The following is a 26,261-nucleotide window of genomic DNA, read 5'->3' as shown; positions in this document are numbered from 1 at the left end:
CTCCAAAAATAAGGATTAAGACATCTAGAAATTAGCTAATTGAAATGTGTAAAGAGAGAATTGCACCCACAAGCTCAGTTCGCCCAATACTCAGATTTTATTAAAAAGTAAGCTCTAAACAGTACAGAAATTCAGACTACACCACAGCACCCATGAGGTCCCTTCCTCATATTACAGGCAGACAGTGACACATTACTAAAGCTTACTGAGTTAACAGGGGATAGCTAAGATTTGAATCCTCACTCTTAGAAAAGGAGAATTGACCTTAAACACAAGGCCACCCTCCCATACATGACAACTCCTCTCTAAGGTGAGACTTCTGTACTTTTAAAGATAGCAGCAAGATAACATTAATTCTCAGGTGCTGAATACTGCCCTTGCAGGCAGAAGCACCAGATTATGTTAAAGTTGCAGCAAGTTCCAGCATCCATTACAATTAAATGCTTCAAACTGAGGAAGGGAAAAAAAAAAAAAAAACCCACCACCCTCCATCTGTGAGTTGGCAGGACACCAATTTATCACTCCCTGCTAGCTGTGAGAAAAGACCAAAGAGCTGTTGCAGGGTGATATGGATGTTGTAGCTTAGACAAGGGATCACAGACAGTAGCAACGGAGAGGGCTATCATCAGCAGGAGGATAGCTTCCCACTAGTACACACTGAGATCACAGCAGGTCCTGGGGCAACTTCTGACAAATCTCAACCTGTCAAGAAAAAAAAAAGCCAACATTTTGTCAGTTCACTCTGCCTCAAACAGCACAACCATAAAGCTTCCAAACCCCTCAAAACTCTGTTAGATGACTCTGTTAGATTACTTAGAGCTGTTCTGCAGACATCCCAAGAACTCCTGCACCGACACACACTCCAAAGACAACAGAAAAGTACTTGATAAAAGCTATGGGGAGCTGACTGAGCTGAAGGTGCTGGATTAACAGGTTTGGTCAGCTCTACCAGCCCGGCCACCTGACAGTCCACTCACACTCCTTTTGAATTCAAGTGTGCCACACAAAAGGGTCACATTTATGTTCTTCACAAATATGAGCAACCAAGGAGATTTTAGCCTCCTTAGAGCTGCGAGAGCTGCCCATCAGATACCTGAACAGCAAGACCAGGCTCTAAGACCAGGTGAACGAAGCCAGTAACAGCAGCTGTTCATTCGATGACGCAAACTTCGATTACAAACGTTTTCTAGAGCATTTGTGACATCAGTCCTAATCAAAAAGCCAACTTTTCAGAAGCCAAAGGTGATTCCTTGTTTAAGAAACAACAAAAACCCCATCCTACACCCCTCCCAAATATAAGGGCATCTTTTGAAACTTGACTTCCATGCCTCTCCCAGGCACGGGAGAAAAGTTCTCACTCGCTACAGAGGGAGAGAGAACGAAAGCCTCCTGACTCTAACAGTACCTCATTTTAATGCTGCTGAAGTGGGGTGGTGGGAAAACAAACAAGCTATGCTTATGCCACTCAAGTTACAGTTAACTGAAGCATGTCTGAGCTCTCAGCCATTTCTGTGACTTGAGATTTCCTGAAAGCAAGAACTCTTTCACTTTTGATTCACAAATCTTTTATGCATGCCAGTATTATACAATCAGTGTTACTTGGACATGTGCAGACAGCACCCTCCAGTGCTGCCTGCCTTCAAAGCAGGCAGCACACATGCAATTTCCCTAAACATACAGGTGCATGAGCGTGTAGTCTTAATACACAACCACAAAAGGAACTGAAAAGAAGCATCTTTCATCTGTGGAATCAGACCATCTGGCTAAACACAAGTTTGCATCAGCACTGTCGATCTGATGGGGAAAAAAGTCTGAAGTCATCATATCCCACAGAGTAACAGATGCTCTTCAGCTTAAAGACGGTTGATTACTTTTGAAAAATCTTCATGCCCATATCTACTAATAAGGCATTACTCGCTGCAGGAAAGATGGTAAAGGAAGGTGTCGGCAGGTGCCAACACTCAAAAAATATTTTGTATACAGCTAAGCAAGTCTCTTTGAGAGACCACCAAGTTGCTATTTGGTTGCAATACTGGTCCCTGTTCACTAGCCTCACCTGCCATCTTAGACACCATGGAACAGGAACAACACAAGGCAAAGGGACCCTGCTGCAATACTTCTGCATAGTATTTAGGCTAATGCTCAAATCTACACATCACAGTCAAGCCCCCAGTGAGAATAACTTGACAAAGCATTTCAGAAGCAACCTCCTTAAAAAACACAAACCAAAAAAAAACTTTTGCAAAACTAGTGAACAACACAGTTAACCTAAAGACTTACCAATCCCTCCTGCCAGCGGCTCAAGCACGGTGCAGCCACCAGGACTGATCCCGGTCTGCTACAGCCTTCGCACGAGTTCCCCAGCAGGCCTGAGACCACGACCCCCTCTGCAGGGGCCTAGGACTAAAAGCAAAGGGAACAATCAGCACCGAGCCCTGCGGGGGCACAGGACCCAGCAGTGCCTCTCCGCTGGTGTATCAGACGAGATCTGGCTAGAGTGGTGAGAAATCAACACTGTCGCTCTGATGGGGAAAAAAGTTGGGTCATCACGCACACCAGCAAGTTACTACTAACTTACATGGCTGCACATCTGTGGCAGCCATGGCACACGCTCATTCTCCATGCACCAGATACACATGGACCAAGTGAACTCATGCAACTCCTTCCCCTAAAAGGACTGGCCAGCTGAACAGGCACATGGGACAGGAGAAAACCTTGCCAAATGCTAGAGAAACAAGCACCTAAAGAGAGGCGACCTGAGGCAGAGCAAGAGATTAGTGAGACCACAAACAGGTCTGTGCTGTGCAAACAGGAAGCATCCAGTCCCGTTGCTTTTGTACGTCCAGTCCAGCCCTTAGTGCCACGTGAGCTTTGTGCTCTCATTGTGTAAAGGAAGTACCACATGCAGCAGTAAACGCCATACAGCTACCAGACCCCATGCAGAGGAAATTGCTAGGCCATGAACACACGTGGCTTCTCCTGTGAGCACTACCACATACCTGCCAGCAAGGGGCAGAGCACAAAGACTCCATAACTCACCAGCGCCTCTTCCAAAGGGATCTACCTCAGCCAGGCTGGCTCCCATCCCACGCTGGGGCAGCTGCCCTGAACAGCACGCTGCCCAAACGTCTCCACGCCGCATGGCCTGGTCCTGAGCCCTCCGGACACATGGCACCTGCCAGGGACACAAGCAGGACACAGCTGCAACCCTGCCATCCTGCCCTGGTGCAGGAAGCCGTTCCTTGCCGTGCTGGTCCCCGCTCCCAGGCCTCGCCTGCCCCTTGGGCACCCCGGGAGGGAGGGACACACGGCACACAGTGCCCTGTGGCGGCACCTCCGCTAAGGACACCTTTGTGGAGGAGCTCCACGATACTTGGATTAATGCTCAAACCTGCGCATAAGTTAAGTCCCCAGCGAGAATAACTTGACAAAGCATTTCAGAAGTAACTTCCCTGCAAAAATATTTTTTCCACTAGCGTGTAGCACAGCCTAAAGACTTACCAATCCCTCCTGCCAGCGGCTCAAGCACGGTGCAGCCACCAGGACTGATCCCGGTCTGCTACAGCCTTCGCACGAGTTCCCCAGCAGGCCTGAGACCACGACCCCCTCTGCAGGGGCCTAGGACTAAAAGCAAAGGGAACAATCAGCACAATCAGCACCGAGCCCTGCGGGGGCACAGGACCCAGCAGTGCCTCTCCGCTGATGTATCAGACGAGATCTGGCTAGAGTGGTGAGAAATCAACACTGTCGCTCTGATGGGGAAAAAAGTTGGGTCATCACGCACACCAGCGGCTCCCCACACCAGGCGAGGGCTGCAGCCCCGGCCGCCCGCTCCCCACGCGGCACGGCAGACCCGCGGCGCGGGGCCCTTCCCGCCGCCCCACTCACCTCAGCCGCGCCGCAGCAAGAGGCCGGCGCCGCCCCGCGCCAGGCGCTTTATAGGGCGGCCGCGGCCCGCCCCGCCCCGCCCCCCGCCGCGCTGAGGCGGGAGCTCGCGCCATGTTGGCTCCGAGCCTCCCCCGCGCTCCCCCCGCATCAGCCCTCCCCGAACAGCGACTCCTCCTGGCAGCGTGTGCCCAAAACAACTCTTCTGAGCAGTTCTCAGGCAAACACGTTTCCAGAAAGGAAGTTCAGGCAAGAGGAGGAGGAGAGGCCTCTGCCGCCCTCAGCTCGCCGGCCGGTTTGCCGTGGGGCCGCGTGGCGGCAGGTCTCCCCCGCTGTTGGCAGCGGCCCTGACTCACCCCGCCACCACTGAGAGTCCATAACATTATATTTCACAAGGCAGGAAGCTTCAGAGATTTAACTCGGGAGAGTGCAGCGCGCACCTCGCGCTTGTAGCCTCGATACGCGTTAAAAGTGCCTCGCCAGGATGGACAAGCATGATGCTTTTACTTAGTTTTCTGAGTTATTTTTTCTCAGAAGGAAAAAATACGGTTCTGAGATGTTTAGTGCCTTATCCAAAGGCATGTGCAAACGGAGCAGCAAAATCAGGACTATGACCTCATCTCATTTTAGCTCAGGTTTATTATCCAATATATTTATCATGCTGAAAATTCACATAAAAAGTATCTGTAGCAGCTTATCCACCAACTCAAACGCAAAGCAGCAGCTACTGATCCTGGCAACCCACAACTTCAACGGCAGAAAATTTACTTTAAATGGTAGCCCACAAACGTGTATGATATGAATTGAATTTAATTCTTCCCTTCTGAAGGATCATTCTCAGAGGTCGGATGCTAAATGAAATAAACCATCGCTGATTCAACTGGACAAGTATTAAGGGCTAAATTTTCTAAGGTGAAATATTGGAAAACAAGAACACCTAATTCAAACCCCACGGATTGTCACTACTTCCTGCCTGTGAGTGCAGAAACGGACTGGAAAGATGGTCTGTGTCCTTTTACATTGTTAAACGGATCCTAAACAAAGCTCGGGGAAAACGCTCATCATAGGCCTAACTCTCCAGATCCCCCAACTCAACAGCAAGTGTATTTTATTCAGCATTAAGAGGGACAGCGGTGGCCACAGACAGGCAACGGAGTAAATCTGAGGAAAGGAACGGAGAGCAAAGCACGCATGCTGAACGAGAGCCGCTGCCTGTAAACCATACACCCAAACACAGCAGCGTGGGGTGATTGTATAGCTATACATTCACCTCAGAAATGAGATGTGAATAGCCATCCATACCTAGTGGAGACACCTGGAGAACGCCCCATGGCATTCTTGGAAACACACTGAAGGCATTTCTCAGCATCCTTTGCTCTTGCACTACGTGCACGCAGCTAGTCCCGTTTGGAAAGCTTGGCCAAGCAGGGTGTTTTCCCTCTCGCCGATGGCCGCTGCGGCCAGAGGCACCACTACAAGTTTTACATTTGCAGGGTGGTCTTTTGGGCACAAGAATTGAACAATCTGAGCTCTGCAACAACCAGCTCTGCTCTAGACTCTCCGTAGGTCAAAATCATGCAATAGCTCCGTGCCTCAGCGACTCTGTTCATGAAATGCGTTAGTTAGGTTGAGGCACCAGCCAAAGCTTGTTCAGTCACCCATTTGGTCAAGTCGTATGAAGTGCTCACATTGTATGACCTGTCACATCACTGGCAAAGCAACCAGCTCTGTCTTCGGGATCGAGCTTCTACTAACTAAAAACGGATTCAGTGAAAAACGGAAATGGATCAAACTGGTTACAAGGTAAATTACACCCTGTAGGATCAGTGACAGGGATAGCTGATGGTGCTTGAAATGTGATGAAAACAAGAGAAGACATTGCAAATTTGTAAACTAGTTTGCAAACATACAACCAAGTCCCTCTGCAAATCTGCATGGAGAAGCCACATGAGACACACTGAAATAAGCCTATCTTGTTTTCTTCACTTCCTTATCTGGTAGGCTCTAAAAAGATACATCGTGCTGTGCAGGTACACACATAAACGCTATAGTATGTTTGGCATACCCTTGTGTAAGTCAGCTGTCATCAAAATGCTTTTTCCAAATGAAATGGAAGTTTGTAGGCAACTAAGTCTTGAAAGCAGCTTATCAAACAGGACTTGTGCAATAAGTCTCAATCCCATTAATCCAAGTTTCAGAACACCCAAAGATGAAAAGACAATCAAAGGAAGGACATTCAAAGAGGATTACCAGGAAAACTAATCTTGTTACACTGCAAACCCATGTCACATGCACAACTCAAAAGGAACCATAAATGTGATTTGTGTTCCCTAGCTTGGCAGGGATTGAGAAATGGGAAGGGCTGGGATGTTAAATAGCTGCAGCAGAGCTTAGTATTGAGTTTATTTGACTTCCCTGACTTTTCTTTTGGCAGAACCACGCAGAAAATCACTGGCTAGATGAACTCCTTAACTCAGCCTGTGCTCATCATAGCAAGATTCTGAACACAGGAGCGTTTCTTAGCATGTGGCAAAAGGCCAAAACATACTCAGGCCTCGCTTCTCTTTGCTTTTCGCCATCAGATGCTGAGGGAATGCCTCCATGGTGCGCTGCTGGCCAGAGCAGCCAGTCTGTGGAGGCTTTGCTTCACAGCCAATTAGCAGGAGGTTGGCCAACAAGACACACTTCCAGAAGGACAGTCAGGCACTGTTTTCAGAACTTGCGCGCAGGGTGTTACTCACCGCAGCAGCGGGCGGCAGTGCGCTGGGCCTCTCTGGTCTCGTATCCGTGTGTTTGCTCTCACATCGTTCCAGCTCCACCTGTAAGAGCCACGCAGGAGCAGTTATACTGTCTAACCTTGGTAAGAGTGGTCAAAGCTAACGTGATGGTTAAAAGGCAGCTGGTAACATGTATTGCTATAACTGTACCACAGCAGCTGGAGAATGCTTTTATAGTATATACAAACCTTCACACGGACATGTTTTCAGCTACTTCTAAATGCCGACATTGAGTACCAGCATACAATCATTCTTTTTTCAACTGCCCAAGGAAGGGGAAACATGATGAAAGAAGAAATGCTTCTGAATTGCCAAAAAAGAGATCTTGTTAATCTCTGTGGGATCATTAAATGTTTCACATGCCAGCCGCCAACTGCTAAACTTTTTTTTTTTTTTTTTTAAATCAAAACTAGAGACAAACAAATCCAAACCTGTACTGAGATGAGACCTCTGACTTCCCGGTATGACGATCAAAACTAAAACCTCAGCACCAAACGCTCTGATATTCAGGACATTTCTGATACAGATTATAAAACACTTTTCTAATAGACTTTAACAAAAATGCATTAAGAAACTATGAAAAGCTCTCACCTCTGAGCTGTCAGGTCAGCAACTTCACTGTAGAGTGCTATGGTAATCAAAATACACCAGTCAGCACACTAACAGTGTGTTAAAAAAATATCTTTATAAGCATCTGCCAGATCATACACACTGATCTTCTGCAATAAGAAAAATTCCGAACACATAAAATCCACAGAATGGATTAAACTGCAACAAGAAAAAACTGTCATGGTATAATTTAGCCTGCAGCTAAGACTGGAAATAAATGAAAACAGAGACCCAGTTGAGCTTCAGCAAAACAGACCTTAGGGAGATGTATTCACATTTACCAGCGTAATAGGCTTACGTGCACGTAAATCAAGTTCTCTTTTCTTCCTACAGACTACCAAGGCTTTTCTTCCAAAAATGACAAAAATGGATCATGGCCACATTGTGACTGTAGTGGGAACTTCAGGCCAATTCACAGTTTAGAGATCTGTAGCTACGCATCACGACAGTCACAGAGCACTCTTAGAGAAATCCAAGCGTTCATTTCTTTATAACCACAAATCTTCCCTAGAGATGTTGCAGTATTTCAGGGTATGACCATTGCAGGGAGTCTCAGGGCGAGTCCAAGGGTTCCACCTTGCGGAACTGGGTCCTTCAGTGATTTACTTCGTCTATTCAGGTTTAGCCTTAAAATGAATCAAAATATTTTACAGTTTTTCCAAGCTTAGATAAATCGTTTAAAAAGGAGACGCAGAAAATGCCTGTTAGACCAGCAACTGCCTTATTACAGCTTTGCACATAGAACACAGCAATTTCTAACTCTGCACGACACCAGAGAAAATGTTGAAAAATTGACTAAACTCTACCAAAAACGTATTTGGAGGAAGAAGGGAACATTTGACACTGATGGATGTTTGCTAGATTACTCCCTTAGATTACTGGCAAATGAATTTACATAGGCATTGGTGATGAAAGATACTGCTCAGTCCGGAAGAGATGGAGCAAAAAGAAAGAGTCGATTCTGGACTAATAAGGGTGGTAACTTAAAAAGGACTTTAGATAAAGGTATAAATATTTTTATGTTGCAAAAATAACTGACTGCTGTTAGTCCACTTACATGGGATAAACTTTTCAACTGCAGTGTTTAAACAGAATATGCAGGAACTCAAACACATTACAAGACTTCCTTTTCAACTTACACACCAGGAAGTGCTTCAGTTCGGCAGATAAATCTACAGTCTTCAATCGGTTTAGCTGAGTCAATCACTATTCTCCCCTTGGGAATTTGGAATAGGCATTAGTCTATTTTTTTACTACTAGATAATTCCCGTTTCCTCCAGCAGGATTACTGTGCCAGTAAGTTTGCTGCTGTTCGATTCCATGAAGCTCCTAGCCACGAGCTGAAAGCCAAACACATCAATGGTGCAAAGACAACTCTGGTATGGCCCTCTCTTACTCAATCCAGTGTGTTAACAGGATATAGACTCAGTAAAAGTTTCTTTTTAATCCTCTCGCACAGACACAACCAGCTATCCTTGTTGCTTCACCCTGAAGAAACGCCTTGATCTAGGAGGAATCTGACGAACTTATGCAGTGAGCTGGCTGAGAAACAGAAGCAGCAGAAAGACCAATATTTGAACTCAACACCAGCTCCATGCTCAATGATTACTCTTTTAATTTGCCTCAGCTGTTTCCTTCAGGGTGCTGCTAAGCTATAGCATTTTAAGCCATTCCTGCTGAAAACTTCTTAAAAATAATACGTCAGAAAAGTAAGACTGGCTGTAAAACCACTGCTTTGACAAAATAAGTCTGAAAGAAATCGTCAAATCGTAGCTGGACATAACTAAGAAAGAGAAATAAAAGGAAGAACGAGAACCAGCATGTAGTTGTTCTTTGACTTTATTGCTGGTTCATTTCAAACTTCAAATAAATCAACTGTGCACCAGTTTTACCGCTTTTAAACAGTATCGTACAGCTAAACAATATATCATTAGCTAAAATCAGGAAGGTACCACAAGGCTTGCTGATAGTTTCTTAGGATCAGGAGGTGTTGAGGAAATCAGGACAGGAAGAAAAGAAAATCTCTCTTAGAAGCTAGCCTGTTTTCAGAGCAATACCTGGAGTGATCTTCAACAGTGCCATTGTTGCATGGAGGATGACAGCACTCCAGGGTAATCGAGTGAAGAGCACAGGACCCCACATAGCCCTGACTGCGGGCCCACCATTTAGCTCTCTCTTTGTTTCCAGTTTGGGAGAACATGTCGTGAAACGTTTCACTGGCATACTTTTCTAAGGCAGGAAAGATTTTTCCTATGCCTTATGGATGCAGGAATCTGTCCATTAAAAGTGAGATAGTCTTAAAGCCTACTTCAAGAGATTTTATTGTTCTTGGGAGTTGGATTTCACGGAGAGAAGGGGAAGGGAAGAGAGTAAGCATCTTTATGAAGTAAAAGCACTAGTAAGAGGGGAGGGATGAGTAATACCACACAGCCAAGAGCTAAAACAGCTTCTGAAAGGAAAGCGCCAACAAAAATTACTTATTTTAAGCTTCCTAAGTAGAAAAGGGAAAGAAAAAAAGAAAATAAAGTAAATCCAGAAAAAAAACAAAGTAGTGGCAGCACTCACAAGAAACTTGGAAACATCCCTTAGTGAACTGCAAGGTTCCCTCCTCCCTGGGCAGCTCTCCGGCACTCTCCGCTTGCTGTGCTCAGCTGAAAGCAGGATTAGGAGGCACAAAAGTCTCCGCACAGCACTCTCAGCGTGTACACATTCACAGTTTGAGCGCTCGTCACATGCACATTCAAAGTGAGACAAATATAAATCACTAGCTTTGTTTAATGTCCAGCATAAAATTAAAATTGCACCAAATTCAGCCTGTGGCAAAAAGGCCATTAGAATCGATGCAGTTATATTCAGCTGATTGCTGAATAACAGCAAATCCGCACTGGCCCAGTTTAAGCACCAATTTAATCCAGGTACATCTTCCCTAACTGTGTACTACTATGGATCACTAGAATGGGGTAGAACAGGAAGGAGTTAGAGAACAAAAGCTCTTAAGTAAACCTTTCTTCTCTTAAATACAAATCAGCGTTGGATTTCTAAATCAGCCCTTTAGTACATGGAAATACCAAAAGTTAAAACACTCACTGAAAACAACAGTTATCTTTGAAGAAAGTGTAGTACAAGAGAAAGCGCAACACTGTTATTGTCAGAAGAGCCAATTATTTAAATATATTTAGCCCTTGTGAGTTTGAAGTAGCACATTTTCTTCAAGTTTTTATACACTTCAGTAATTAAATAATCTGGTGGCTGAACATTTTAATACATAAGCTCCTTTGTGTCTACTTAACAAGCTTTAAAGCGAAACACTGACAGACTTTTTATGCAAATACAGTGGCAGTTTCAGTTATACTGCATCTCATTTTCCACAAACTACTGATGGGTTTGCTTTTTCCAGTGATATCTTTCCCAATTGTTTTTTTTTCCAGGCAAGAGAGAAATATGGTGTTCTCCCCATCAAAATCATGCTGCTGTGTGAAAGCAGCAACGAAAGCAATACTTGGCAATCAGATCACAATACATATGCCTACAATGATGTACTTGGCTACAGTTTTTAAAATGGTAAGTACAACAGCTGGGGAGATTTCACCTATATTAAAATGGGGGAAATAGGGATTAGCGTCTGTACAGACGCCCAGTTGTCCCCAAATGGCTTTTGCATTTAGACTGTGACGCAAAGCGTATGAGAGGTTTTGTCCCTTAACGAAGGGCTGGGATCACTTCCTTACGGAATACTAATCTTCCTTCTGCTAAAAAAAAGCTTTTAAACATAAAAGACTATATCTTCCGGTTGGAAATAGCAAAGATAATGGAATAATGCTAGCGCAGGATGAGAGCATTGAAAGCATACTCTGTGAAGGATATTTTCTGCCTCATTAACACAGGACATTCAAGATCTAAAACATCCCCTACACTAGGTAATTGGAAGGGGGAGAATGCTTGCACTTTAAAAGCTTATAATTTTTTTTCATTTCTGATCAAATACAAGTTGTTATGTTAGGATATTGCTAGCGGTATATAAAAATCATTTCTTTTGTTAGAGAATATAATATATTCTTGGATAAGTATTATTCACTATCAGTATGTTTTTATTCAGTCCAATTCAGAGATCAAATTCAGATATAATCTAGATATTTTAATTTGCTTCAACAACTTAATTTCCCCCCTTTCACCCCCAAAACTGCTTCCACGGGACGTTCAGGTTCTTGCTCCTAAGTTCCTGGGTATTAGTACGTGTATGTATCTGATCAACAGACAAGGGGAAGCAATACAACGTGTCACAGCCACAGAGATTAAGCTGATTATTTTCAGATCGCTAATAACCTCTGGAAAAGCATTTCTTCATCTAAATGTAAAGGGAGAAGTCATGTGAATAAGATCAGAAACCCTTAAGGAAGATACTCCATTGATTCACACTTGTTCTGTTGGTTTTTATCTGTAGACTTTCAAAATGAACGCACTGAAAAATTAGCAGTTGCTTCACAAAACAAGATTAGTGGAGCGGTATGCACACGTCCTGTCCCTTGATGGATTTGGGCACTTCTGGAATCTCCACCATTTGTCTTTACATATTAGGACAGTGCGAAAGTTCTATTTCTAACTTTGATCAGTAAATTAGAACAGAATTTTGGTTTGACGCCTCAGGTAATGGTGAGAAAATTGCAGTTGAACTGCAAGTACAGCTACATTTAGCTCTGTTATTACTAAAATTTGGCCAGAGTATTGACAACATGAAATAACCACACTGCTGACTACAGATTCCCCAACTTAGTCCTTTCAGATAGGATAATCCTAAGGAAATACCAGCTGTCTAGTCTTAAAACAAACAAACAAAAAAACAAACAAAAGAACAGCCCAAGAGCTTCAGGATGAAGCTACAGAGCACTACATGAAGCTACTACAGAGCACTGTAATTACAGCTAGGGCTGACTTGAAATGGAATTCTGTTTTGCAAAAGCAACTGAAGGTATGGGAATTGATTTTAATATCATGGAACAACCAGGTATCACAATGAATCCAGACTGCTTCTCATTCTGTAGGCACATTTTGGCCATCAGGTCAGTATTCTCAAAAATAAATTTTGTACAAATCCGTCTTGTCCGAATTCTTAGATTCGGGAGATCAAGAAAAGCCATGAGATTCTTATTGCTGCCTTTGGGGAGTCAGGATTTCCTAACAAATTAAAATATTCTGCTCAAAAAAATTCCCTGACAAATTACCATGATTCCCCCTTTTCCTCTAAGTCCTGTAGCGCATCTACCAAGCCACCGTTCAGGTTCTTATACAGAGCACTGGAGCACGAGATTCTTGACTGCACCTCTTCAAGGAATAGTGGCACAATATCATTCTTTAGACAGAAGAAGTGCACAAAGTGCACAAAGAAGTGCAGCTGCATACTTGTAAGAAAAAGCACAAAGAAAAGCAGTGTAAATGAAAGCAACTAGAATTTAGACATTGTCCGAAGGCTTTGAAATTTTAGAAAGCAGTAATGGGTGCTTTCTTGCTGCTACCAGAAAATAAAGAGCTGATGCCTGGAGTCTGTCAACATCTAGACAAACGAAAGAGTACAGGCAGAGAGGACATTTTCTTTGGTGAAGGAAAAAAGATTAGCTATACTGTCTGGTGTCTGCTGACCCTGCATACAAGCTGAACTACTGCAAAATGAACACAAAATATTTCCAAAGTCTGGTTTCCAAAACTCTTGGCTACTTCTGAGCTTTTATGCTCTGCACTGGCTTTCGGAGGTGGAATGGATAGCCACTAAAAAGGCCCAAATGAGCACGAATGAACACTGTACCCCATATGTGATCACCTCTTCGTTCGCTCTGTGGATTGCCTGCTTAATGTTTACCCACGATGTTATCTGAGCATCAAATATTGTCTGCTTGTTTAATAAAGTCAGTTGCCTGGTAAGAAGAGGTTTTGCACAATACTGCTTTTGTAACGTGGACTGGAATTCAGTGACAAGTCTGTTCTGCCACATCACGTTTTCTGTCACCCAGTAATCGGCCTCCTCAGTTTATCACCTTCAGTTGCAAGTTACTAAAGCATTAGTGGGAGCCCCTTAGGATCAGACCTCCTTCCTCCACACTTTGAAGCCGTGGCTTAAGGGCAGCCCCATTTGCAGAACAGCGGCTGTATGATTTAAGAGGTTGAAATAATAACTTGTAGTAAAATCTGAAAAGAATCAAGATCATTGTCTCAGTTGTTGTTAGCATAACAGTTATGGGACTGATGTGTCAGGCAAAATATTGTTTTCCTTACTTCCCTTTAAAATATTCACTTTCAACGGAAGTTCTCTGTAGCCGGACTGAAATATATTTTAAGTACAAAGTTTTACAATTTACTGAATGCACATCAGATTTTTGGGCACTCAAATTAGTAGCGTCATACTGCCAAGCACTTTCAGAGAAATGTGCAAAACACGCATCATTTTTTAAAAAAGTTTGTGTTAATTTAAGCAGAGTCAAACAAGCTAATGGGGAGGAAAAAAGTTTGGAGAGAATGTGCTTATGGGAAAATGACCCTAACTAATTAAGATTTGAATACAAGAAAGTCTTTTTGGAACAAATCTTATACTTGGTTTGTTTCTAACGGGCTCATTGCTGAAAGGTAAAACTTGGAGAGTGGCATTATGTCCAAGCTAATAAACGTCAAAAATCACATTCATAAGTGCCAACTCACTCATTAGCACCCAAAAAGGTCTTTAAGATCCAAAAACTAAACTAAAATGTTCTACAAAGAAGGCAAAAGTGGACGAACAGAGGCACAAACGTGAAACGCCGTGACTTCAGTAACGTGGCAGGCTAGTACTGGTATAAAGTACACGTTTCTGAGTACTAGGCAAGTGCTGTCTTGCAAGACACCTCTGACTTCTTTGTTTGAATTTCTTTTAATATCTGCTGAACAAAAGCATCATATAAAACCTTAAGATTACATATTACATGTAATCATCCTTTTCAGCTTTTGCTGCCTCAAGCATACAGAAGACAATGTAAAAAGCCAGGTGATTGTAGTGCTATGTGAAAAAGCATACTTTCCTGTGGAACACACTTTGGCTCACCTAGAATCCACGTAGTGATCTGAAGTCTTCCCTCATCTGGCTCTGATTACAGGGTCTTTGCCACAGGAACCTTCTCTTAAATAGCACCTCTAAGATGATGGATGCATTTAACAGTATTAAAACATACAGGTATCTATGGTAAACTACCTTAATTAAGGTTCGTATGAAACATAACATTGTCAACAAATAAATGCTACAAAATAACCAGAAAAACTCTCAACCCACCCCCCCAAAGAGAAAACTATTAAGTTGCAGCAGATAAACTGCATTTACACCGCTACAAGGTATACGTTTTCCAATATAAATTGTCTGCTAAGTACTTTCTAAGTTGTAAGAATTTGCAATACAAAGCCTCAGCCTAGCAAGTTTCTTTTAATTTTCAAATGTACAGCATTTTAGTTCTACAAATGTAAAAAAAAAAAAAAAAACTTTACAATTTTTTTGCGCTTATAATGATCAAAAACAACTTGATTCAATAAAATTTGGTATGTAGTTAGTGTTGCCCAATTGCTTTTGATAATGCGAATAAAACGGCCGAGACATTTAGCTTTGAGAGGCAGTGTGTGCCGTAACTGCTTTCTATGACAATTACTGCACACACTGCAAACAGGTGTTTAGGAAGTGCTGCTACAGGTAACCAGTTAAATATACATATAAGGTAGTTCACATCCAAATGATACACTGTCTTGTGTCAGTCTATGGTGCCAGTTTTTGTTGCTATAGGGAAATTTGTCTCCTTTTTAAAGTACTACCCCCCCCCCCAAAAAAATACTAAGTGCAAGGTAAGGTTATGACTCAAATTACAAGCAAACAAGGAAACTTAAAAGTAGAGACTTAAATTCTGAAATTGCTCCAACCTGTTGTGCCAGGTTTCTCTTCAGAATCGTAACTTTAGTTTAAGCACCCATTAATACAGTTGCACTAACACATTGTGGCACAAATAACAAAGTGCACCCACGTTACTTTTGAATTTCCTTGACCTTGCCAGTTTGTCACATCCTCCACATTACTAAATAGTAGTTATTTATATGTTATTGATAACCATTGTACAGTTACTCCATAGCTTTACAATACTGCCCGTACTATATCACAAGCATTACAAATCCTATAAAAAAGCAGCCCCTGCAGTGGCATACAAGAATAAATTAACCAAAAAAATTTAGTATTACCATTTATTGGTGACAAACACTACGTTTTACTTACATTCCATGGGGAGAAAAAATTCCAGCGTAAACAATGAACTGAAGCAGTACTTAACTTGCAAGGCTATCGTGCTTTACCTGGACCATATGCAAAAAACTTTATTGCGCACAGTTCAGTGCGCAATAACACAACATCAAAAGCAACACAGTTTATATATAAACATAGGTAATTTTTTTCAGCCCTACATGGAGATGTAATTAAACAGTATAAAGCACTCAAGGAAAATCAATCTGCAGTTTTATATGCACTACATTGAGATCATATCCTGTAATGTAGTGAGCTGTGTGCCAGATATACACACAATCCTTAAAACATAGATCAGAGATCATTTAAATTCATGTTGCATTCAAGTTCCCCTACCCCTGCTCAAGAAAACAAGAAATTAACCAAAAATGATCAAACAAAGTTTAAAATTCCTAAAGTGTTTTAATTCATTCAACCGTTGGCGAATTAAGCTAGGTTTGTGGAAATATTGGACTTTTTAAAACGGTGGGCACACAATTTGTTTCCAGTGAAACTTTGCTATTTCAATAAAAACAAAATAACCACATACATGGATATGATCTTCCCAAGTTAGTTCACAGATAACATGTCAGTCTCAGAAGACAAAGTTTCTAAACTGTGCTATTGTTCTAGATACAATTAAGAAACTTTTAAATGAAAAATTTATAGTGTCATTTCAATCAAAACAACATAATGAAACTAAAAATTTATCACTGTTTGAAGAAAAAGCAACGGTTATGATTTAGACACTACAGTAGGTTGTAAAGACTGTAGCACTCTAAAACAGTTAGGTTACATTAATAGGAAGCATTTGATTTTCTCTGGTGCTTTCACGTTTGGGTCCAGTCAAAAGCCTTTTTAGGCAGTGCTGTCCAGTGTTTGTCCCAAAGTGTTTGAGTTAGCCGGTTTGAGAAGAGGGTCACTTTCCATTTCTTGTTTCACACATCTACAAAGGAGAAAACACTTGTTACTTAGAAGATAAAACAATTTCCACCAACAAGAAGCTTCTAAACCTGACACGCAGGATTGGATGTACATATTACAATTTGTTTACACATAACTGGACTTTTTTTTTTTTTTTTTTTTTTTTTAAACTTAGCACTTTGCTAGCTTCACTATTTTGGTAGCTTATTATGTAACGACAGACTAATATTCTTTTTTCTGGCCGAAGGGAATAATTTGCAAACCCTCCATGTTTGTGCTGAAAGCAAGCTGCTATACATCGCTTACAATTTACACACAGAAGATTTCTAGAAAAAGAGGTGCAGCTATAACAGTTAAGCACCCTGAAAAAAGTCGCACTACTTACAAATACGTATAACTAGTTTAAGCAGAGGCATCACCTATTACATCATAGCCAGGACATTTCATCCACTTGCCTCTGCACTGAGCCGAGCAACTTACAGCTGACACGTGAAAATTACGAGCTTGATCATAAAACCTACCCTCTCGGCCTTGCCGAGAAGATAACAACCCTTGGTATTTTAAGTTTTCTGGTAAAGAAAAGCCCTCACATTTTGTTTGTTTTTAAACACATCACAGGGTCACAGCTTTCCATTAATGCAAGGGAAAGTCACTGTGTCACAATCAACTGCTTTTCACTTTTCACTCACACAGACATTGGTCCATTTCCTGTTCTTGGCATCTCTGTGGTTTGTTGGTCCAACTCAGACAGCAACTTTAAAATGTTCAACGCAGCCTAAAGAAAAGAGACCGAATTCAGTAATCCAACTTGTGTCCATACAATTTATTTAGTGAAAGTCGGACTAAAACTCACTTGAAACAAAGTAAACATTCTAATTTTGGTAATATATTTATTAAGATGTGTAATTCTGGTGAAAAAACACAATGGTGTAGACTTCCATCTTGCTACATTAAACTCTAGAATGGTGCTGTGGCTCAGGGGTTCTCATTGCTTTTGTTTTAGCAACGGGGAAAAATTAACTCCGCAGTACTATTAGTAACATCGAAAAAGAGGCTAAATTTAAGTAAAGGTTCAAATCGTAGCGAGATTAGGTAAAGAACATTAGAATACACAGGAACTAGGAAGTCCTTTGCAGAAAAAGGAAACGAGTTACACAAGAATTCAAAATTAAATATAGAAAGGGCACGTGTGACTGTTTAAAAGAGTATTTTGTCAATATGACATGCCTAATGCTAGTATAAGCCACTTCCTTAGGAGAAGTGAAAAGCTATTTCAGTTTTATTCTGACCAGTTTCAGGTTGACCTTTTAGGCTATCCCCCATTAGTTATGGCACATGCATTAGTGAAAGTTGAAAAACTGAACAGAGGAAGGTTCTCGCATAGGCCCAGTTGCAATGTTTAACCTTCAAAGTAGCAGTCCTTTTCCCTTCACCTATTACACTGACTTGTGTGCTTAGTCTTACAGGAGTTCTTTACAACAGGATGTAGAGATGGGTATGAAAACGTCAAAATGAAGTGACAAAGACAGATCAAAGACATCTCTATCAAAATATAAGCATTATAAAATAACTGCAAAAAATGCCATACAAAAATCGATAAAACCAGGTTTTTATAAGTGCATTTACATAATGCAAACTATTATTTTAACTATTTTGCAGTCACTACATAGCTCACCACTGGATACCAAAAGAACTAAATGCTTTTAAATTGTAGTAGACTGTGTAGATATTGCCAACAATATGCAAGGTATTTTATAGACTGACCTGAAGACAAAGTCCCTTACAGTTTACAGGCTAGAAGATTCATTCTTTCACAAAGAAATATTTCAGCTACTGTTAATAAAAGATCTTCTTTATAAAGGGAGTTTAACAGATTTACAGTGTCTCCTGCTATCTAATGGTGAACTGCATTTCTTTCATTCTGGATTCCGTTCCAGCAGAAAGTCTGGTAACGTGAACAAGAGTATTACAGTTCCTAGTGAGATATCAGCCCATTCCATTAAAAAAAATAAATGAATAAATAAAGCAGTGACAGGTTCTTATATTTTAAAAGTTCATTTTTATACATACTCAGTATTACTAAGTGCTCAAGCAACTAATAGCAAGATAAAGCAAATGCATTTTGTCTAGGCCAAAACTGTGAGCACATATTAAGCATTTTAAAGGTTATGTCTACAGCTACACAGTATTAGACTCTAGTATTAATCCTCAGTTATTTCAGCAACCGGTGATATATTAGACAAAAATTAGCAAAAAAAATTGTACAGTATTTAATTCATTGCTATTCAGATGTAATATGACATCTTGGTCTATCAGCTGCGCTCCTTGGCTCACAGAAGACCAAACAGAAAGCATTTCAGTAATAGTCATCATACCATATCATGGCAAGATTCTACATCCTTTCCAATTCCATGGCTGATCAGTGGTGGCTGAGAGGAACAGTTTATAAGAGATACAAACTCATTCTTGTTATTTTTTGGAAAGTCTTTGTATTCAACCTGAGAAAAGAAAATAATTTTTTTTTCGGTTAATGAAATAAAAGGAGATATATCACAACTGCTAGAGACTATCAGCCCATATATGAAGCCAAATCCTATTTACATTTGTTCTCTCTGTTAACCAGCAGAACCATATACTTTGAAGCCTTATTTCACTTGCAACGTTTTGAGTAATCATGGGAGCTTTGTAAGCCTTCTGAATAAAAGTCACTATATAAAAATGATTGCTGCTGCAAGTTGTATTCTGATTATAGCTACCTGCATTTAAAATTTTTCCTATTAAGACTTTTTAATCCATGGAGCTCCTTTAATGTATTAATATAGTAAATGAAATGCAATTCTGATTAAAGGAACTATACACAAAATGTACAATTTACAGCAAATATTAATGCGTCAATGATTTTCCAAATAACTAAATTCAGATCAGCCTAGTTTGAGTGCACATTATACTCCTACACCACGAGAATACTCAGAAAATAGTACTTTCAATTTCATTCTTCAAATAGACTCAAAGTAGCACTGAATTAAGGCTGAGGATGTAGTAGAGGTATGCATATTTGAATATTTAATTAAAAAACTGTGAAATTCAGTATGCTTCCTAGGTGAAGTGAAACGCTTACATGAACGTCAACTTAAACGGCCTCAGAATAAATCAGTCAACAGTAGAACTAAAAAACTTTAAAACAAGTGACAGGCCTTGGAAGAACTCTTGCAAAGTTGAACATTTACCTGGATTCCTTGAACATTGGAAAGATAGTCCAGCTGCTCAGAGGGCCTAGTAAGTGGTCCGTGGGGTACGTGGCCTGATGAGTTGTTATTCTTTAATATGGTCTCAGCAGTAGGAGAAGTACCACCATACAGTAGCTCTCTAGCAATCATTGCTGTTACTGTAGCCTTGGCAGGATTTGGGGCTGCCCTATTGAACTCTTTGGTGTGGTGTCCTTGATTGGCTCCTACAGCTTGTGCAACCTCAGGGACCATGGGAAGAATTCCAGCGGGAAGCTGCTGATGGCTGAGATAAGGCATCCTAAACTCGTCGTCTTTATTACCTGGTGCAAGAGAGGTACAGATTAAATAGATACTAGCTATTTCTATGAGGCCTTTTCCAGGCACATAAAAGCATATGAAGTGCAGCCACTTTTGGGGAAAAAAAAGTGATTTCTTTCAAATGACGTTTGAAACACTAACAAACTTGGTGAACTTGGTTCACCTTTGTGGGGTCAGAGATTCCATATCATTAAGACAGAGTTTGCTTATTGAATAAATTATTCAGTGTAACACCTGCTTCTACCAAAGAAGCACATTTACCTCCAGGAGCAATTTCTCCAGGTTAGTCAAGCTTACAGACATCTCAGACTGTTGCAACCACATTCTAGATGTACCTTTTGGTTTCAGAATCTTTTATTTCATCATTTGAACTGCAGAAGCAAATAATGACACCATAAAATGGTCAGAGCCACTGTTAAATATTATAAAGATGGTGACAAGATAGTCCACAGAGTTTATACTGTACACTGAGAAAAGACAGAGCAGGTAGGTAAGAGCAAACGTAAAGCTAGCACAGTATGAAGTAAGCAGGAGTCACTGTTTACTTCAAATATCTAACCACTAGCAACTGATAGCAATTTACTGACATTGTGGCATAAGTTAGATTCAAGAGGCATAGCAATAGCTTTTTACAGGGAACTCATGTAGCACAAATGTCATGAAAAACTCAAAAGAGGTAAGAAAGATGCTTAAGAAGAAAGATGAGGAAGATAGTGCCACTGGAATAAAAACAGGAATCAGTATTATGGCAGAATAGATTATTGACGTTCAGCAGGACTGAGCTGTTACAAGTGTAAGGATGAAAGCCAAAATCTGTAGATGGAAAAAAAAAAAAAAAAAAAAAAAAAAAAAGGATACAAAGCAGGGATGACAAAGTCCGAGTAAGAAGCCAGGAAGTTTACCTAAGATCTTAGAGATACAATAAAACGTTACTAAAGACCAATCTCCTCTATAACTTAAACAACAAAAATCATTCTAAAAACGCACACATAAGCACCTGACACATACTTTCCAGAACAGAATTAATTTGCGATAGACAAACTTTCCATAAGCCTACTTCCAACAGCTTACACTAAAGGAAGCCAACTTCTGTACGCTTGATGATCACCTTTTTTTTAAAATTCATTTTTTCTTCTTCTTTCAGCCAGTCATCTGTAGATCAGACCACTATAGCCATCTACCATCTGAAATAAATGCAGGCACAGTTCCTTGCTCTCAGTCATTAGAGACTGAGCACAGATGAAGAGGCTGATCTGTACTACAAGGCCATTCCTTTCTTGTCTGACTCTGCTTTAGAAAGACTAATTTCAATTAGCAGAGACTCCTTTGCCCATCTTCATCTCAGAAACACTGTCTTTGACATACTGTAGTTATTCCCTTGACATCTGTAAGCTGATGCAGCCAAATTTAACATAGCTACCTCACAGAATCACAGAATCGTTTAGGTTGGAAGGGACCTCTGGAGATCATCTAGTCCAACCTCCCTGCTCAAGCAGGGTGACCTAGAGCATATTGCCCAGGATCACATCCAGACGGGTTTTGAAAATCTCCAGCGAAGGAGACTCCACTGCCTCTCTGGGCAACCTGTTCCAATGCTCTGTCACCCTCACAGTGAAGAAGTTTTTTCTCAGGTTCAGATGGAACTTCCTGTGGTTCAGTTTCTGCCCGTTGCCTCTTGTCCTGTTGCTGGGCACCACGGAGAAGAGGCTGGCCTCATCCTCTTGACACTCCCCCTTCAGATACTTGGACACGTTTATGAGATCGCCTCTCAGTCTTCTCTTCTCCAGGCTGAACAGGCCCAGCTCTTGCAGTCTTTCTTCCTAGGAGAGGTGCTCCAGCCCTCTAATCATCTTGGTAGCCCTCCGCTGGACTCTCTCCAGGAGTGCCATGTCTCTCTTGTACTGGGGAGCCCAGAACTGGACACAGTACCTCTGCCTCAGCAAATTCAGCACCACCATCCCATTGACACTCTGCCTCTGGCTATGAGAAACATATCCCCTGGGGCATTCTTCCATCTTGCAACCAACAGTTCTTCCAACCTGGAAGGCTAGTTCCAGCTGTTCCCAGGGAATCTGGCTCCCAGCCTCATTTGCACCCTATACCACAGAAACTTCCTCCTGAGCCAAAAGGCTGATCTCTCCTTCTCCCCACACAAATTGCCCCTGTTTCATTTCTGCTGCTGATCTAAGGACCCTGGTCCCTGGACAAGAGCCAAACCCAGTCCCAAGCATTCAGTCTCATCCTAGAAAGCCTTAGACACTGATTAAAGCCCGCCTAAAGATCCCTCAGATACAGGTGACAAGCCGGGAAGCTGCAGCTGGAAGCAGCTGCACCTCCACCAACTGCTCAGCTGAGCCATCAGCACACATTTCCTTTTTGCTCAGCTATCTCCTTCCTCCCCTGACCAGGCAGCCAAGCAAGCCAGGTCATACTATACGACCTGGAAGGAATAAGCACCTTGGGACGCAAACTAAACTCTCCCAGGGGGTGGATTCAGTTTGCAGGATGTCAGCTGCATACCTCTGCTCATTACAGTGCTTTAAGTGACACTGCTGATGGGACTGAGAAGCATATCTTACACACGCTGAAAGGACTATACTCCTTTCAAAAAGGTCACTTACTAGATGTAGTCTCTTCAGAGCCCGGCTCAAAGAAGGTTACTTTTCTTCCATCACCTGGTTTCTTCACTGGTGTCTAAAGGAAGTGAAACACACCCGCACAATATCACTTTAAAAATTTTTTTGAAGTTTTAAAGTCTTCAAGATGCAGCTGACCTGACTAGTCAAAGCTTTAGTAAAGAGTTCATTATTCAAAAACCTCAAGTATTACATAGCTGTCAAGAATAACATGAGTTCAGTGATTCTTATTCACTGAATGACTGAAATTATTTACCTACAGACTAGTGAAGTCCTACTAAGAACACGGATATTGAGAACTAGATACCATAATAAACTAGCATAAACCATAATTAAACTAGCATTTGTTATTAGCATTGCTGATGGCAACGTTCAAGGATACAGGTGAACAGATACCAAACAAGGGGAAAACCAAAAACAGTCTTGCTGTTTTAACTCCTCAGTGACAACTGCTGAATCAACAGAAAAAGAACACAAGGCTCTTTCCCTGCTCAGGGACCCAAAGAGACTCATTCTAAACTTTTGACTACAATTAACAGTAACATTACATAAAACTATTGTTACCACCAAGACTTATATGACATACATGCCTGCAAGTTTGCAAGATCAAATACAACAACTACCACAGGTTCAGAGCCGTTCTGTGATGAAGAAATACATTCATTTAGCCTTCTGATGAGGCTTTGATTTACTTGCATAAATTGAATCCATAATATAACCAAAACATACTACTATTTAGAGAACAGTTGCCTCAATACAACTGTTTCCCGGCTGGTAGGGAAAGTATGAATTTGCTCTAGCGTTACTGCCTTGCAAAGCTGCTGTTTCAACTCAACTTCGGCTGTCGTATCAAAGAGTGGAGATACTTAAAGAACGTTACCTTCTCTTCTGTCTTTAATGCTGGCTTTGGAGGTTGAGGTTGAGGAACTTTGAAACCTAGAAGTTCCAACATATTTTCAGCTGCATTGCGTTTAGCAACTTTTTTGTTCGTGCCCATTCCTTCAGCTGTGTGTACACCAACTTTCACCTGCACAACACAGGAAGAAAAAACACATAAATTCTTATAAGAGTGGCATTAGGATTCACTCATTAGCGACCCATGTCTCAAATATGGCATGAGTCACCTAATAGTTCAACTGATTATTATTCTAAGCAAGCTGTTGCTTATTATCATTGATCATTGGCTTCCAAGCACAAAAATAAACAGAAACAGCATAATCGTCTGTATTTCATCATCACACGTGGGCACCAGCTTAAGTGCTCAAAAGTGGTATCATGGTGGATGTAAGTTTTCTAAGCTGAAGTTATAGGCTTAGCAGATTTCTTAACGTACTGGAAGGGAAACAACTTTATTTCTGCTTCTGTATATTATTGTGACAATCTGATGATGATAGTCAAAAAAGTAAGACAAAGCCAAGCAACTAGATTTCTCAAATTAACATACAAACCTGCATAACAAATTCCCTGCGCCTTGGAAGACCACGTTCTGTGATGAGCATGTACTCTGGTTCCTTCTCTTTCTTGGCCTGCTGTATCTGGGCAAGTCTGCTAATGGGATTCATTCCTTGACCATATTCTGGACTTGTTTGCAGCTAAGTAGAATAATGTTTAGGAAATAAGCCAACACTCTGTGAATATGTGATTTAATACACAAAATACAGTGTGCCAATAAACTCAGTCATCTCTAGGATTTAGAGACACTAAAACAAAAGCTGCTTAAGGAAACACCATCACAGCCAAAGAAAAATGCTCAAACTATTTGGCTCTGCTGTTATAGTTGACCATAGATAACCTACCACTGGTAAGAGTTTCGCAGGTTTTAATCAGATTATATTAGGAAGGTAAGGCTTGCAGTAGAACTTGCAGAAGTAGAATAATTCAAAACCCCAAACTGTAAAGTCTAAGGCTTGAAGGTCAGAGCTTGATTTTTATATGCCACCCATTCTTTTATATGGTTTCTCTTTGATTCTGAATTTACTGTAACAATGGTGTTGGAACTCCAGTTAGAGTGGATGCAAAATAAATATCATCTTATTTGTAGTACCAGACTGATGACCTTTAGCACCTGAAGAGTGTTTATAATTGACTTAGGAATGTCTCTCATCTGATATTTTACAGCAGCTGGGTTTCAATCTGTTAAAGTAGCCTCCTACCTTCACTATTGATTTTGTTTTCTTTTTGATTCGTGGCTTCATTTTCTCAACTGTAGGAAGGGGTGGCAATTTTTTCAGTTCTTCTAGGACTGCTATTGCAGCATTTTTCTTAGAGATCTTCTTGCTCTTTCCTTCACCTTCACCCATGAATTCTCCAACTGACACCTTGGTTACAAAGCTCTTCATATGGGGAGGACCACTTTCCTTGGTCACCTGTTTCAGAGGGAAAAACTGAGTGAAAGCGTGATAAACACTTATTAAAAATGGTAGAGCACACTGTTTATAGCAAACTTCTTTCAAGAACTATGGATAAAGGTAATATATATTCTGCTACAATCCAGAAAACGGCTATGTAAATCATACTCGCTCTAATAATCCAACCCAAATAAAAATATACTTTAAAAAGTTCATATACAGCAAACAGTAAATATTTACATATTAGTCATGAATCTATCTTATTAATTTACTGATTTATTCTTTCAATCAAAAAAATGTAACTGCTCTAGTTCATGAATGCGTACCTCCACCCAGTTAACATCACCTCATTAAATGATTCATGTTACATTAACAGATCAATACAGAAAAAGCAATTCTTCAGGATCCAGCATTTTAATTCAGAAATTAAGAATTCTGGAAATATCTAAGGGACAGCTGCCTAGTACAGATTTGTTCTTTAACTCCATTCATAACACGTCATACTTCAAAATATTAACAGAGTCAAAAAGTTAAAATGAATTAAGAACTTCCACCCACAACTGGCTTTTTTTGTGACAGTATATTTTTACTGGTGATGCTCATGCTAATCTGCAATAATTGAAACCTTCATATAGAATTTCATAGAACAGTTTCAGAAGCAATTTAGTTAAACACAATTGCATTTTCTTACTATAACAAGTCAGATAGCTGAATAAAACCATCACTACGCCAGCTCAGGGAGGCAACACAATAAATTAATATTTTAGTACAACAAAGATGTTCCTAGGGAAGTTATTGATTTAAGATAACTAAAATGATCAAGGAGGGGGCAAAGAGGCAGCAAGCAGCCAGGCCAAAGGGAAAGGAAAGTAAGATGCACATGAGGTCACCTCATGGCAAGAAAAGAAACCTATTTAAGATTCTGGAACTTGCAAGTAGTCCACATCAGTGCTTAATTAAGTAAATACTTCCATAAATAATCTTTCAGAGTGAGTTACACTCATTTGCCTTGACTCTGTACTCCAATATGCTAATCATTAATGTGGAGTTGTGTTTTGTCTCTTGACTAGAATACTGATTTTTCATAAAGTTTGAAAAAAAAAAAAAGATTGCACAGACAATTACAGCAGAGCTGTTCAGAGCTGTTATAATTTTAGTGTGTGAATTTTAACAGGTGTTCTTTTCTTTTTTCCTTCACTTCACCATATAAACTCTGAGACAATCATGGTGACTGTCAAAGGTGAAAGTATATTCACAACTAACAAGGC

The 26,261-nt window shown here is 40.9% G+C and overlaps 1 protein-coding gene, 1 long non-coding RNA gene and 3 other non-coding genes across 16 annotated transcripts in view; all 5 read right to left on the bottom strand.

Annotated features, from left to right (window-relative positions):
* Window positions 1–75: 75 nt before the first annotated feature.
* Window positions 76–14,445, bottom strand: LOC104141670 (uncharacterized). Of its 3 annotated transcripts, XR_693581.2 has the most exons (6): window positions 14,335–14,445; window positions 6,627–6,704; window positions 3,502–3,624; window positions 3,040–3,175; window positions 2,281–2,403; window positions 76–702 (listed from the first exon to the last, which is right to left on the bottom strand). It is a non-coding gene; the product is annotated as an uncharacterized lncRNA (long non-coding RNA). The 3 variants fall into 3 exon arrangements; XR_011135232.1 differs by lacking the exons at window positions 6,627–6,704; window positions 14,335–14,445 and adding an exon at window positions 3,889–3,919; XR_693580.2 differs by lacking the exons at window positions 6,627–6,704; window positions 14,335–14,445 and having other exon boundaries at window positions 3,502–3,886.
* On the bottom strand, window positions 1,742–1,834 carry LOC138061571 (small nucleolar SNORD12/SNORD106). Its single transcript, XR_011135408.1, has one exon. It is a non-coding gene; the product is annotated as a small nucleolar SNORD12/SNORD106 (small nucleolar RNA).
* On the bottom strand, window positions 2,469–2,560 carry LOC138061569 (small nucleolar SNORD12/SNORD106). The gene has a single exon (XR_011135406.1). It is a non-coding gene; the product is annotated as a small nucleolar SNORD12/SNORD106 (small nucleolar RNA).
* Window positions 3,699–3,790, bottom strand: LOC138061570 (small nucleolar SNORD12/SNORD106). Its single transcript, XR_011135407.1, has one exon. It is a non-coding gene; the product is annotated as a small nucleolar SNORD12/SNORD106 (small nucleolar RNA).
* Window positions 14,446–14,687: 242 nt separating the features above from the next.
* The window catches only part of STAU1 (staufen double-stranded RNA binding protein 1), a 34,002-nt gene continuing 22,428 nt past the window's right edge, over window positions 14,688–26,261 (bottom strand). For 4 of the 10 annotated variants that reach the window (XM_068911948.1, XM_068911951.1, XM_068911949.1 and 1 more), the window contains 8 exons: window positions 24,799–25,011; window positions 24,094–24,237; window positions 23,526–23,672; window positions 22,631–22,703; window positions 19,692–20,011; window positions 18,840–18,962; window positions 17,154–17,239; window positions 14,688–16,486 (listed from right to left, as the gene is read on the bottom strand). In XM_068911948.1, the coding sequence (XP_068768049.1) occupies window positions 16,399–16,486; window positions 17,154–17,239; window positions 18,840–18,962; window positions 19,692–20,011; window positions 22,631–22,703; window positions 23,526–23,672; window positions 24,094–24,237; window positions 24,799–25,011 (1,194 nt within the window). In that variant the 3' untranslated portion in view covers window positions 14,688–16,398. Of the gene's footprint in view, window positions 16,487–17,153; window positions 17,240–18,839; window positions 18,963–19,691; window positions 20,012–22,630; window positions 22,704–23,525; window positions 23,673–24,093; window positions 24,238–24,798; window positions 25,030–26,261 lie in introns of all 10 variants that reach the window. The other 6 variants (XM_068911947.1, XM_068911950.1, XM_068911954.1 and 3 more) reach the window with 3 other exon arrangements.

This window comes from Struthio camelus, chromosome 18, assembly GCF_040807025.1.
Source record: "Struthio camelus isolate bStrCam1 chromosome 18, bStrCam1.hap1, whole genome shotgun sequence".
Classification (NCBI taxonomy): domain Eukaryota; kingdom Metazoa; phylum Chordata; class Aves; order Struthioniformes; family Struthionidae; genus Struthio; species Struthio camelus.
The sequence above is the reverse complement of the archived record's forward strand: the minus strand, read 5'-3'. Positions and strand labels throughout refer to the sequence as shown.